This window comes from Bombus vosnesenskii, unplaced genomic scaffold (genome assembly GCF_011952255.1).
Source record: "Bombus vosnesenskii isolate JDL3184/JDL3185 unplaced genomic scaffold, Bvos_JDL3184-5_v1.1 scf7180000013295, whole genome shotgun sequence".
NCBI classification, from domain to species: Eukaryota; Metazoa; Arthropoda; class Insecta; order Hymenoptera; family Apidae; genus Bombus; species Bombus vosnesenskii.
The window spans coordinates 8,265,360-8,280,256 of NW_022882946.1; the positions used below are offsets into that span (position 1 = coordinate 8,265,360).

Genomic DNA, 14,897 nt, shown 5'->3' on the forward strand with positions numbered 1-14,897 from the left:
TTTATTAATTTATCTGAAGCAGTATTAAAAAATAACTTATAGTTTATATGAAACATTTTTTGTTAATTTACGTTTTATGAGTCTGTATAAATTTCCCTGTCAAAACCATAGACTTAGACAGATAGACTACGCATTCTTATATGCGATCTGAAGACCACATTGAAGGGCACAGATAGTACCGAAATCGCCGGGAAGTATCGCGCTCTCTTTCGCATTGTGCAAAAAGTGGGGAGAACAATAAAGGAGCGACCCACCGTACACCGTCTACGACATAAGCTCTTCCTCTATTTTTTCCCTTTTCTTCCTCCATCAAAATATCCATTAAAGAGAGAAAGGAATAGTCACAATATTGCTCTCTCATTGCTGGGTTATCTTCTCTGCCTCTTACCGACCGTGTTACATTACGTCTTACGGAAATGCGTAGTATATCTGTATATGTCTATGATTGAAGTTGAAACACGTGTTCAATATATGACGTAAGCACATAACGAGATATTGAAATAATCTGAATCAGCTGTCATTGCAATGTTAAACATAACCAGAGAAATGTACATCTAAGTGACGAAAATATTTTAAAAATGAAGTTTTATTCAATTAGTAATAAACTCTTATATAAAAGTTTTATAATTTATATTATATTTTTTGGTTTTAATGTGTGGGCCGTAGTGTCAAATGCGCAAGAGGTTTCTAACCTCAAGCACGAAAATATCACATTGGACAGTACAAATATCGTATTAAAACATTTCACGCCAACAAAGATAAGTACTGATGTATCAGTAGAATCGCATACATCAGAAAACTCTGATAGCAATAATTTAAAATTGAATGCTACTACTTCAAATACAGTAAATACATCTCAAAATGTACTTACAACCTCAGTTCGACCAGATCATGATATTAATCAAACAACAGAAAAAGTTAATATAATATCTACAACTATTATTAATGATAAAAATGGGAACAATATGTCAGATTTCACAATTTCATCACAAAGTCCAGATATTAGTAATGTAACAAACACAAGTACAACAACAGTTGTGCCAGCAGAACCAGTATTACCCGATAAGGGATCCGCAGAAGAAGAACATAATAGTTCTATGTCCATATTTTTTGTCCTCTGTGTTTTAGCTTTAGGTATTTTACTTATACATCTTATGTTACAAACAAATTTTCAATACCTACCAGAGTCGGTGGTAATTGTTTTCTTGGGGGGAGCTATTGGTATGATTATAAATCTCATGTCAAATCAAAATATAGCTAATTGGAGAAAAGAAGAAGCCTTTTCTCCAACTGCATTTTTTCTCGTACTTCTTCCACCAATTATATTTGAATCAGGATATAATTTGCACAAAGGAAATTTCTTTCAAAATATTGGTAGTATTTTAGTTTTTGCTATATTTGGAACAGCAATATCTGCATTTGTTATTGGAGCTGGAATTTATTTGTTAGGATTAGCACAGGTAGCATATAAACTTAGTTTTGTCGAAAGTTTTGCATTTGGATCATTGATATCAGCAGTAGATCCTGTTGCTACTGTAGCTATATTTCATGCTTTAGAGGTAGATCCAGTATTAAATATGTTAGTTTTCGGTGAGTCTATATTAAATGATGCCATTTCAATTGTATTAACTACATCTGTGTTGGAGTCCAATAATGCAACAACTACCAGTGAAGCCATTATACTTGGCTTAAATAGATTTTGTCTTATGTTTTTTGCCTCTGCTGGCATTGGAGTTGTTTTTGCTCTCATAAGTGCTTTATTACTTAAACATGTGGATCTCAGAAAAAATCCTTCTCTTGAATTTGGAATTATGTTGGTATTTACTTATGCACCTTATGTTTTGGCAGAAGGCATACAACTGTCTGGTATGAACATGAATTTTTAAATTTAATATAAAAATGAAATAAATAAATTAAGATAAGTAAATAATTTAATAGTTTAATATAATCAATTGTTTCAGGTATTATGGCAATTTTATTTAATGGGATTGTAATGTCACATTATACACATTTCAATTTATCAACTGTTACTCAAATTACAATGCAACAAACTATGAGAACTTTAGCGTTTATTGCTGAAACTTGTGTATTTGCATATCTGGGATTAGCTTTGTTTAGTTTCAGACATAGGGTAAAGTAATATGATATAAGATTTATATTTAATTTTCATAATATATTTTATATTAATACTGATTATCAATTGTAGGTTGAACCAGCATTGGTTATATGGTCTATAGTTCTATGTCTGATTGGAAGAGCTGCAAATATCTTCCCTTTAGCTTTTCTTGTAAATCGTTTCCGGGAACATCAGATTACTAGAAAAATGATGTTCATAATGTGGTTTAGTGGTTTACGTGGTGCTATTTCTTATGCTTTATCATTGCATTTGGATTTTAGTGATGAAACACGACATGTGATTATAACCACTACTTTAATTATTGTATTGTTTACAACATTAATATTTGGTGGTTCTACTATGCCATTACTGAAATTTTTGAGAGCAGAAAAGAAGCAAAAGAGTAATAGTAGAAGGAAAAGAAAAGATAAAGAAATTTCATTAAGTAAAACTAGAGAATGGGTATGTTTATATATAAAAATATTTATATAAAAAAGATATTTATATTTTGTGTATGTTTTTATTTTAGGGACAAACAATAGATTCTGAACATTTATCAGAACTTACAGAAGAAGAGATTGAAGTATCTTTTCTTCAGTCCCGTATTCGTGGTTTTGCAAGATGGGATCTAAAATTCTTTATCCCCTTTTTCACAAGGAGGTTTACACAGCAAGAACTGAAAGATTGTAAATCTCAAATGACAGATTTAACAAATCAATGGTATCAAGCCATTCGAATTAGTCCAATGGAGTCAGATGATGAAGTAACAACTGCATCAACAGCACAATTAAATATAAATTTGTCCGTGGAAAATCAGAATCAAATACATGGAAAGCAAAGCAAAAGACGTCCAAGTCATGGGTCTATATTAAGTATTTAATTTATTTTGTGTGATGTGCTAAATGTGCTGTCATTGCTCTGCTTATATTGTAAATGTATATGAACTTTCCTTAATAATGACATCCACTACAATTTAACGAACAAATTTTCTGTGATTCTGAGCATAGTTTTAATTTTTTCTTCTACAATATTTTAAAATCCAAGGTCGTAACTCACTTTTTTCTGATTTATATTGCAACGAAATAATATTCTCTACGACAATAAGGTATTATTTCAGAAGAAAGTATATCAATAAAAAAATTATTTATTAGCTCAATGAACAGTTTACGATTGTTATATAGTTATGAAAATTTAGTAATGAAGATCATATGGCATCTAAACATTGCTTTGCTGTCAAAGCTTATTGTTGGTGAGGGGTGAGTTGGGGTATCACTTAAAATTTTGAAACATTAATTGCTATTAATTTACAGAGAGGACGAGGATTGGTCTGATTAATTAATGATCAAGTAAATTTAGTATCAAGTAAATTATATATAAATTTATGAGTTGTTTCATCAGTTAAAAATACCTGCAAACTCATATTGTAGAAATTGATATTACATTAATATTGGAGAAAGTATAAAAATAACAAATTCCTACATTATATTAACAATGATACAGTTGATCATCTTTAAAAACTTACAAGTTATAATTTTTAAATCACTATGTAATATTATAAGTAATGGACGAGAAAAAGTATTTAATTCACGTTGATTTAATTAACGATGATTAAATAATATAATGTAATAATGAGAAATGTGATATTTTTAAAAATATTTAAATTTCTGCACAATACAGATTATATACATTATAAAATAGTTATACTGCATATCGTGCAAAATAAATATTTGTATGAATTATAAAATTCATATGGCACTAAAAATATACTTATTAGGAAGTATAAGTATAATTTCATAAAAATATAGATTAATCTAAGACATAGAAATTTTAATTATTTAGTGCGAATATCAGTTTGACGATTAAAATTTTTTTAAGTAACTAGTTCTTTGTGAATTATATAAAATAACATATTTTTTATCTGTGTATATATATATATGATACATAAAGATATATTACCATAGGGTATTTATACATTCCATTTTTTCAATAAAATCTGTAACAGTTAGTGTTATAATAGCATATAATCCTAAATTTACACAAGGTCGCTTACTATTGATCATACTATTTATAAATACCCTATTATGTTATTAAAGTATCAGTGTATAAAATGATTACATTTTGTACATACAATATATATGTGTGAAGTATTATATTTTAATTTGTATGATATAAAAGATATATATTTTCTTGTATCTTAATATATGTTTTTATTATATGTAATATTAATTAATAATATGATCCGTTTCCGAAATAAATTTTAGATTGTACTACTTATATTTCATATCCAAAACAGGAAAACAATTTTTAATTTTTTAATAATAACAATTTACGAAAGTATTTTACTTTCATATTTCTTTTATATCGTACTAATTATAAATCACAATATGTGGATGCATATCTTGATTTTTTATATTGTAATATTTTATTTATCTAATAAATTCGATTATTTTAATATAGTTAGATCGAATAGTTATATTTTCTCAATTTAGGAATAAATATTTTCAATTGTAATCTATAACTTTCACAATTAAAATCTCACTTAATGTATAAGGATATTAATAATTCGAAATATATAGTTTGTATAACAAACCATTGATTCTGAAAAAAGTTTTTTAGTGATTTCAAAGGCCATATGGAGATAAAAGAAAAAAATACAGTAAATTTTATTTTAATGTGAATTTATTTTTAATATCATATACCGATCTCGGAAGGTGGGTACATGGGTCTGTTATCTTATTTTTCTGCGGCAGGGCACATAACGGAGACAGCGTCTAAACATCAAATCCGTTTATTTGTTCGAATCATTATCTCTACTTTATTATGTCTACACTTTTCATGCCTCATCTGGTTGTACATTGATTGACTGGAGCATAAGGCATATTTGTCTTTAAAAACGATTTGCTGCAATTTCCTAATACCCTTCTTATAATTGATCTTTTACGATATTTCCTTTTGATCATGAAGATATAATGGTATGAAGGTAAATGTATATATGTATGTATATAGGCATAGAAAACAGTAGTTTTGATTTTATGATACATTTCTTTCCTCTATTAGTGCAAAAACACATCGAGTATAGGAAATACAGTGATGAACGTTGCATGAAATTTAAATTCTATGTAAGATATTTTTAGAACGATCGAAGTTGATAAAATGAGCAAAATTTGCACCATTTCTTTTTATAAAGAGCACATCATTTGTTTTTATGTTATTTATTTTTTATTTGATATTACGGCAATTTAAATTCTATTCAGCCAACGTTAATACAAGGATAAATATTATTATCCTTTTGATTAATGAAGTATTGTCTGAAAGCATGGTAGAACACACTTGCCTCCTTTTCTGCTAATGCTCCAGTCAGTTTAATTATACATATTCTCTGTTCAAATATTATTCACGCATTGGATTATCACCCAATAAAGTTCTAAAAAGGATCTTCATATATCATGAGCTTCTATAGTTCTATGAGCTTCAATAGTTATATCCTTATTAATGCTCAGTACAGTACATGTGTGTATGTACAACATCGAGCAATCGACTAAGCATGCAGAGTTAAATAATCCTACAACGCTATCATTATGACGATATATCAATTCGTAAAACAATATCATACCCGATTGTATCCATTTATTACAGAAAATGTTCCAAGGGATTATAATCTGACTAAGTGGTCGTTATACAGTGTGCATAATCCATTGGAGTAGATTTTCAAGCACTTCCCTAAACTTATAAACTTTTTTTTTTTAATGCAGACGCTTCGGTCTAAAAATGTGTAAAATCCCCAATTCCATTTCAATATATACAATATCTCATAGATACGTGTGTGTTACACACGCCACAATTTACATAATATAACTTGGTGTTCATGTAAGATTCATTTTATCAAACATCAGATTTCCATTCCGAGTCCACAATTTTATCTGCCGATCCACGTTTTTTAACGTTGCAATATTACAAAAAATCACATTGTATGTTCCATTTACATACGTTTCCTTGATACTGATATTGTTTGTTCCTCCTCAGTGCGTTAATAGTTTTTATAATTCATTTACTATTTTCTTGCTTTTTTATGATCGAAGAATCTTATCCCAACGATAGCAGAGTGAAAGAAACATGTAATAGTGAGAATTCTTGAAGACCCAGTTCAGTCGAATTTTAAGAACAAAATTAGATTTCCTATATCGAACTTAGCTCACTATGTATAATTAATGCGCGTAAATTTTAATCATTCAGTCATATCTTTACATGGCGCATGATTAGATCTACTGACTGGAACATAAATCTGTAAAAGTTCCAAATTTGGGTCCCTGTATAAACAAGCCTCTTTGGCTTTGCTTAACTCTTCATTGATCTTTCTTGTTCTGTACTCGCAGAAGTGGTTCTTCTATTATGGAATTATATAATATATTATAAGAAAAAAAATGATGCGCAACGAGCTTTCAAGTTTTAATATATGTACGAATACATTACTTCTTCAAACCTTAGAGGGAAACGAGGGGGGCGGGCGGTCTCTCGTACATCAAGCTATACACATTTTTTGCTGTTAATGTATGTTGTTAATTTCATCCTAACTATCCTAGCGCCAAGCAGCGAATCACACCTACATAAATTGTCATTAGATTTATTCTATGTATATATGTATATATATATATATATATTTATATATTTATATGTATATTTCGGTATGTATAATCGTAATGTGCGGCTACGCGGTGAAATCGCATGTCGTTGAAATCCGTTGAACCGTTACTAAAAAAACCAATCATTCGCTTATCATACAACATGATTGTTGCACAATTGCAAATTATCATTCGTTTTTGAAGATCCTCCTCGCTTGGTAACATACATCGTATTATATATTGTTCTTCATCAAAATGAGAATTATCATTAACAACATAGAAACACACAATGATCGGTTACCAGTCATCAGCTAGAAGGACGGCCGTGCAAAAATTCGAGATGTACTTTGGAAAAGACATTCTTCCATGCAATTCCTTGTGTCCTTGTTATTTACTGCACTGTTTCCGGATTTCACTGGCCGCGTTTCATAAAATAATATCGGTGTATATAACTACGATAACTTCGGTTGCGTACTGTACAAATTCAACACGATTGCCATCATCAGTCCCAAGATCATAATTACGGTGGGATCACATGATTACACGGGGATAGTTAAGCAAGTACGATAATGTGAAATGAAAAACTTGAATTTGAAAAACTTGATCACAGTACAGGTAGAAGAGGCATTTTCGTTAAGGATATGCATAGAAATAAAATAAAATAAAACAAATATTCTTACGACCTGAATCATGTATCTCTATTAAATATTGTAAAAGTCAACATCAACAATCCCATATCTTTCCTTTCATTTTTCGAAAGTACGAATATTAAATGTTAAAATGAATTATGGATTAAACTACTAGAGTAGTCTCTTTTTAAGACTCATCGATTTACAAACTCTTAACAAAAATAAACGTAACTATATTTAAATAGCTTACTTTAAGTAATTATTTTTCTCTTTTACCCGGAATAAATATATTCTCAACTAATGAAACGTAGTTAATAATAACTGTCCTTTTCACATGCATCTCTACCAGTTTCATTCAAAATGCTTTTTAACTACTCAGTTTTTTGATGATGAAATGATTTTAAATTGGCAGACACAGCGAAACAGAACATTCGTTTGGAAGCATAAACAGAATTCAACAACACAAATATATTTGTGATGTTGAATGTTCACTAGTTCAATGATCGTACTGTTTCGCTATCTTCATTATAAAATAGAAGACAATTTATCGGCAGAGAGCTTAATAATCAGTCAATAGCTCGAAGTAAAGAAGGTCGCGCAGAACTTAACATCGTATCTCCTTTACCATGGTTATTTTATGTTTACCGAAATTTCAGTCATGATGTAGAAACTAGTCTCCCTTTTTCATAATTGTACAATATGTATATGATACACGCTTCTCAGCAGTATAAAGAAATGTATAATAAATAAAAGTGAACGAAAATATATACCACAAATGTTGAATGCCTCGGTTATTGTTCGAAATCCGACAGTGTATATGCATTTGCAATAATTCCATTACAAATTCATTTTTTGATACCTATAAGTTTATTATTTATGTGATAGTTAAAATTTATAATTATTGTAAGATTACTATATATTACTACAAGCTCGAATCCTTTCGTCTGGTTTATTTTCTGTAGTTCAATAAAGTATGCACTGTCTTATTCCGAAACATATCTGTTGTTTTACCAAGAATCTGGCGACCAACTCTTAATTATACTAACAATATATGTATTTCTGCATTCATTGAATTTGTACAAAGATTCAGTTCCTTAAACACACGTTCCGGTATGTGCTATGAGTATCTTTTTAATCAGTATAGAGACAATGATAGTAATGATTATTATATTTTTTTCTAAACACACACTAATTAAGCACAAGGAGAGATCACAGAGAAAAAACCTGCTATTAGTAAATTTCGAATAATCAATTTAATGAAAAAGAAATATTTTAATGAAAATTTCAATATTCGTTATAATACAACAATGGGCTTGCCCTTTCTTAAAGTACATTATGAGTAGGTCCCATGACTCTTGGGATATTTTATAAATTAAGTGACAAGTAGTGTAAAGGATAATATAACGATGACCATGTAAAATAATAAAGTACTATGAAATTTTAATTTAAGGTAGCATTATACTAAATGAAAAACATGATTTAACAAATTTATAAATACACAAGTAGGCAGCCATCGTCGAGAGTGTTACAATTAGAAGCATACTCAACTGTAGCAAATATTGGAATTTGGTGGAATGTAGCAAGTTCTTTCTTTTCCAATTGTCCCAATATTAAATATCTCCTTTGCTGTATGAAATTAGTCATAATCACGTGGACGTAAATGATAATCAAAATTACCAATAGCTAAAAAAGGTAAAAACCATTTCTAAATTATAATTTATAAAATATATTTTTAATAATTTTGCATTCTGTAATATTAAATATTATAACATTATTACATTATGTATGTATATTATAATAATATTATAATATTAAATATTAAATAATTTTATACTGTCCTTTTTTCTTCAGTGGTGATGCACTCGTCACGCAAAAATAAAGCTATATGTATAATGCGAAAGAACCTGACCATTGTCGGTCGTTGCCTCTTGTCACACTCCCGACATATGTATAATTACATCAGGATGGTAGACGTGTAGTTGTGTTGAAGAATTTAAAGATAAAACGATAAAAAAAATGATCACTTTTTGATTTTCAGCCACGGATGCTTCAGGCACTCTGCTGCTGTAGTTCGCATACTCGGGTCAAACGTTAGCATCGGAGTTAGGAAATCTTCAAACTCGCGCGCTTCTGTTGGCGACCAATCGTACTTTTCTGTAAGCACCTCGTACAGTCCCCAAGGTTTTAGTCCAGTAATCCGCTTCAGTTCACCTTTCTTATTGAAGTACATTTTTGAGTTTTTGCCAGAAAGAGCAATATGTCTTGGTATTTCTCCAAGCAATTCAATAATATGTGCTAAATGATCTTCGTCTCTGTAATAAAGAAGCAAAATGTACTTTATAATGATACTAATAAATAATTTTAAACAATTACAAAAAAAATGATGCTTTACCTGCAATAATAATTACCACTATGTGGTTCAAAGAGATAATCACCAGTCGCTAGTTCAAATGCCATACAGGCAGTGGACCATATATCTGCAGATGTATCATATCCAGAGCCTAATAACACTTTCTAATGATCTATATTGACGAGTTTGAATATCATCTGTAAATTTTCTGTAGACCCAACATGCATTACCAAGATCTGCTATTTTTACTTCAACATCACATTCTACTAGGGCAGGATCTAAAGGAGCTACAGATGCTCTTTTCAATTGTTTACTTTCAGGTGGATGTAAATTGCAACCTATAAAAAATAATAAATGTAAAGTTATTGTAATTATTTATAAGTTATATAATATAGTACTGTAAATTTTACCTTCACTACACTCTGTATCTTCATGATCAGGTGAATGTACTTCTTCACCACAATTCTTCTCTATGTCACATGAGTTTGCATTTTCCATTTTTTCAGGTTGTTGAGGTAATTGATTTTCTGCTTTCTCTTCAGCTGTTAAACTATCTACACCATTTATGTGTAATGAAGGTGCTGATGGTTCTAAGATATCAGGTGAACCTTTGCTTTCAGTATTATCTTCTATACTTTCTGTATTTATGTCTTGATCTGGACTATTTGTTTCTAATTCTCCATTTGCTCTTGTACTATTTGCGAGTTTATCTTGTTCTTCAAGTTCTTCTATTTGTTCCATTTGTTTCTTTAATAATTCATTTTGACGTTTCGCTTTCTTCTTAAGTTTTTTCCTTTTATTTTTTGACATTTTAGAATTAGGAGTAGGTTCTTGGAATTCCTTTGGTGCACTTGAGATTAAAGATACTGGCAACTTCATTCCAAGTGAATGTAATTCTGTAGCTTCACAAGCCAATTTTCTTATATAAGCTTCATCAACACAAACAAGGACATTTTCGGGTTTGATGTCTGTATGAATAATTTTACCTAAAAAAGAAAAGTATTTTATGCTAGTAATTAATTCCTATGATAATAATGTTAAATATGTCAAATTTAAATCATGTTAGAATAACCTATTGACACAAATTGTATCCACTATAGTAATATTAAATACTAAACACGGTTTTCATTAAAAAAATCTTACATTTATTATGTAGATAATCAAGACCTTCAAGAACTTGTCTGATGATACGTTTAACATTGTTTCTTGGAATTCCTCTATAGTTGGATTTCATGATCAATTTTAGAAGATTATGCCCAAGCACTTCAAATACCATGCAAACATGCAAACCATTAATGCCACTGATCTTGAAGTCATTGAGTAACTGGACGGTTTTATTGCGTTTAGGATCACTGGGATCTATATCACGCACATCTTTTAATAATTTAATTTCATCCAATGCAGTTTCAGTAAAATGAGATGCAGATTTGACGACTTTAAGTGCCACAAATCGTTTATCCTGAAGAACACATTTTAGAACATTCCACTTATAATTTTACCGAACAAAAAAATGCCTTTTATCATAAATCAGATATATACCTGTAAATCCCAACAAAGCCAGACTGTTGAAAAATGACCCCAACCAAGTTTACGAGTTACATGATAACGATTTAAGAATAAATCTCCTATTTTAACAGGATGATATCCTCCTTTACAATAGTCACTACTGTCCTCTTGTTCTTCATCCTCACTACTGTATACTTCATCACCATCCTCCATTGTTTCGTTACTTGAGCTATGACATGGTCCCAATCTGTAAGTTCCAGTTAGGAAAGGTAGGGAGCAAGTCGAATCAAAAAATAAAAGACTACAGACTGCTTTCAAAAATTTTCATGGGGCTTTCAACAGATAAAAGTTTCTAAATTAAATTATTCCATAATAAAACGGAACACAACGAAATACATTTATTCAAATATTTATTATTTTTCGCAAGAGTTATCGAATGATAAAATTTATCCATGTCGCTGTGTAAAAAAGATTTTGATAGAAAGTTTGATGGAACTTTCATATCATATCAACGACATTTACATAAATAACAAAATGACAGAATAGTATCAACATAATAGAATAAAATGACATATTAAAGAAACTCAGATACCTGTTTCCATTGTCACTGGAATATGGTCTCTGTGCAGAAGCATCCTGATAGAAACCCGATCCTTGTCCTTGTTGAGTAGCCGAAGCTTTAGAGCATTGAGCTCCTGATGTTTCTGATTCATCTTGAGCGTTACCCTTTCCTTTTCGCTTACTTGGCTTGTGCCTTTTTTTTTTGGCCTGTATTGCTAGGACTCGCCTGTTCACGTCTGTCTTTGCACTCATACCGTTCTCTGCACCTCGATTCGTCGGGCCGCTTTCGTCTCTTTCTTTAACACTTCTCACACTTCCGTCTTCGCTTCCTTCCGTAATTTTTCGTTTCAATGGAGGCACTTACACCCGTTACCGTCACCCACCCCGGGTTTACGAACGATATGATTATGATGCGGTTTATTATCGTCTCATTTCTGCGCTGTGCCGCGCACTTCGTTCGGCGGTTGTTTGAGTATGGCCGCCCCCGCCCACTCACAATCTCCTACTTCTCTCTTCGTTAATGCTTGTTACTCAATAATTCAGTATACTTTTCTATCCCGTGGTAGGAATCGAGCTTCCAATTCGATCTAAAGCCTTTAAATAATTATTTTATAGTTTCTGATGCTTCGGTTATACTAAAGTCTCTATTCTATCCTTTGATGAAATTCATAGAGTACTCTGTACTTAGCTTAAGGTTTCCTTTGGTGAAACTTGAAACACGTTTCGATGAATAATGTATTAATCACATCGCAGCCAATCAAAAATAATGTTTAGTATCAGCTAGTATCATATTATATAACGATAACATACCAATTATAATTAACACATATATAATCAATGGAAGCACATTATACGAAATATATCTAAATTAATCTCTTATATTTTGTATAAAATTCTTCTGTATTTTTTCATTATGCTCAGATTAAGATCTTATATAAGAAATCATTTATGTATAAAATAATTTCTATGTTGATCTATATAAATACTTTCTATATAAAAAAATTAGATAACTATTAATAGTACGCATGAATAACGAATTTTAAATGAGAAACATTTAGTTATAATTGTACAACTATAGAATCTGTTACAAGATGGCAATACTATATACGTGAATCATAATATCCAAAAGTACCGCCAACTGTATATGACACATTTCTGGTTATAACCAAAAAATATTTTTGTGGGTGACGTTTGATCGTAGAATCTTATTAGATTTTTCGACGTATGATTTGGTTATTACATAGTATTTATATGTCCCACGCACTACGTTAAAGAAGTGTTAATAAAATGGACACCATATTTCATGAGAAGGTAAATAATAATATACACGAGCATCTAATGACTTTCTCCAATGTAAATCGTTTTAACGGCAAAGTTTATTACAGCAAGAGGGATTTTTATGCGCACAACATTGTTTAAACGCACTTCTACAAGGACCATATTACAATGCTGTAGATCTTGCTAGTTTAGGTCATCAAATGGATGAAGAGGAGAGGATAAGAATGGCAGAATCTGGTGTTGACAGCGAAGATTATAAACTTTTTCTAGAGGTGAATCTGTGCATTGTAGATATTTTGCATCTTTTATTGCCATGTATTGCATAATATAATAACAAATTATAACTTTTTAAACATTCTATGATATTCGACAATTTATTTTATTTGAAATATTAATATGTACTAATAATATCATATGTGGTAAAGGGCATTAATTATTTTGCTTAGCAACCATCAGGAAATATGGATGACAGTGGATACTTCTCAGTTCAAGTAATCAGTAGTGCGTTAAAAGTTTGGGGATTGGAGTTAATTCCATATAATAGTACGGAATCAGCAGCTATAATGGCACAGAATGACCCTTTGTATGTTACTTAATTGTTTCTAATTCATTTAAAAGATAGTTTAAAGATATTTATTAAGTATAATTATTTTGTATCACTATAAATGGAGAAATTAATATGTAATTTATATTTATATATTATATATACATATATGCATGAATTATTATATATCAAAACTTACAGTTAAATTCTATTATTTATGTATAAATTTAAAAGAGGCCTATTATTTTTAGAGAAATGAAAGCATATATTTGTAACTACAAAGGTCATTGGTTCACTATAAGAAAAATCGGAAGACAATGGTTTAATTTAAATTCAGTCCTAAGTGGGCCAGAACTTATATCGGATACTTATCTTTCAATGTATTTAGCCCAGTTGTTACAAGAAGGTAAACATCTTAATGAAATATAGTAAAGAACAAAATTATATATAGGTAATTACATATTTTTATAGGTTATTCTATTTTTATTGTTATTGGTGCACTTCCACAATGTACTGCAGATGATATTCTTATGAAAAATCCAATAGAACCTATGTCAAAAGGACAAACATCATTAAGAACAAAACCAAAAGGTTATTATCTAGGTATCAAAGGAAAAAATAATGAATTTCTAAATACTGTTCATTCTAGAAGAAATTGTATTATTTCACAATAGCATATTTTCTTCTACTACATTGAGCATTTTTCGTTTTACAGCTGTAAGTAATAATGTGATATCAAATACGTTTACCAGAACATTAACTAGTAAAGAAAAGGTACCGACAAGCAAGTTACAAGAAAAGATAATTCCCATAAAGATTGAGAAAAGTGATGAAGATGATGATGAAAATACAGAATTACAAAGAGCACTTCAATTAAGTTTTGAAGAGAATAAAAGAAACGATGTAGATAAATATCTTAAATTAAGTTTGGATTTTCATGATTACAATAAAAAAGCATGTGGGACTGATGACACAGATGAGGACGATGATTTAAGGAGGGCTCTTCAATTAAGTTTAGAGTGTGCTACTGCTCCTTCAACGCCAGAATCTGAAGATTTACACTGGCATCAATTAAATCACTTTGGTACATACTCAAGAACGTCAAATGGAGAAACTTCACAGAAATTGAATATTTAATAATATGTGCAAGAATATTTTTAATATTATATTAAAATAAATTTTATTTGTAAATTATAAATAACTAGTTACTTTGTGTAGTATGGATAAGTATTTCAAAAATAAATATATAAATAAAAAATCTGTACATGTTATAAGTTTTAATTGACTGCATTAC

The 14,897-nt window shown here is 30.0% G+C and overlaps 3 protein-coding genes across 6 annotated transcripts; 2 read left to right on the forward strand and 1 right to left on the reverse strand.

Moving 5' to 3' along the window:
• Window positions 1-340: 340 nt before the first annotated feature.
• On the forward strand, window positions 341-4,224 carry LOC117233343 (sodium/hydrogen exchanger 8). The gene is made up of 5 exons (XM_033493543.1): window positions 341-1,866; window positions 1,962-2,131; window positions 2,207-2,578; window positions 2,646-2,977; window positions 3,427-4,224. The coding sequence occupies exons 1-5, from the start codon at window positions 579-581 to the stop codon at window positions 3,449-3,451; spliced, it is 2,187 nt and encodes a 728-aa protein (XP_033349434.1). The 5' UTR covers window positions 341-578; the 3' UTR covers window positions 3,452-4,224.
• Window positions 4,225-5,587: 1,363 nt separating this feature from the next.
• On the reverse strand, window positions 5,588-12,519 carry LOC117233344 (SRSF protein kinase 3-like). The gene is given in 7 exon segments (XM_033493544.1): window positions 5,588-9,676; window positions 9,757-9,875; window positions 9,877-10,052; window positions 10,125-10,700; window positions 10,858-11,173; window positions 11,254-11,467; window positions 11,813-12,519. Coding segments are annotated over 7 exon segments (1,914 nt in total). The 5' UTR covers window positions 12,034-12,519; the 3' UTR covers window positions 5,588-9,384.
• A 256-nt stretch (window positions 12,520-12,775) lies between these two features.
• On the forward strand, window positions 12,776-14,884 carry LOC117233461 (ataxin-3-like). Of its 4 annotated transcripts, none has more exons than XM_033493789.1 (6): window positions 12,776-13,092; window positions 13,167-13,331; window positions 13,506-13,642; window positions 13,855-14,009; window positions 14,075-14,206; window positions 14,319-14,884. In XM_033493789.1, exons 1-6 carry the CDS (start codon window positions 13,069-13,071, stop codon window positions 14,738-14,740), a joined length of 1,035 nt encoding a protein of 344 aa, XP_033349680.1. In that variant the 5' UTR covers window positions 12,776-13,068; the 3' UTR covers window positions 14,741-14,884. The 4 variants fall into 4 exon arrangements, with proteins under 4 accessions (XP_033349680.1, XP_033349682.1, XP_033349681.1 ...); XM_033493791.1 differs by having other exon boundaries at window positions 14,075-14,194; XM_033493790.1 differs by having other exon boundaries at window positions 12,875-13,092; window positions 13,157-13,331.
• The last annotated feature ends 13 nt before the right edge of the window (window positions 14,885-14,897 follow it).

Bases quoted from the DNA above. Each gene is read 5' to 3' on its own strand.
- LOC117233343 (XM_033493543.1), top strand. From the start codon at position 579: ATGAAGTTTTATTCAATTAGTAATAAACTCTTATATAAAAGTTTTATA. The intron at 2,579-2,645 runs GTATGTTTATAT...TTTTTATTTTAG, and splicing joins TAAGTAAAACTAGAGAATGG to GGACAAACAATAGATTCTGA. The intron at 2,978-3,426 runs GTCTATATTAAG...ATTAATTTACAG, and splicing joins AAAAGACGTCCAAGTCATGG to AGAGGACGAGGATTGGTCTG.
- LOC117233461 (XM_033493789.1), top strand. From the start codon at position 13,069: ATGGACACCATATTTCATGAGAAG. The intron at 13,332-13,505 runs GTGAATCTGTGC...TATTTTGCTTAG, and splicing joins ATTATAAACTTTTTCTAGAG to CAACCATCAGGAAATATGGA. The intron at 13,643-13,854 runs GTATGTTACTTA...TATTATTTTTAG, and splicing joins ATGGCACAGAATGACCCTTT to AGAAATGAAAGCATATATTT.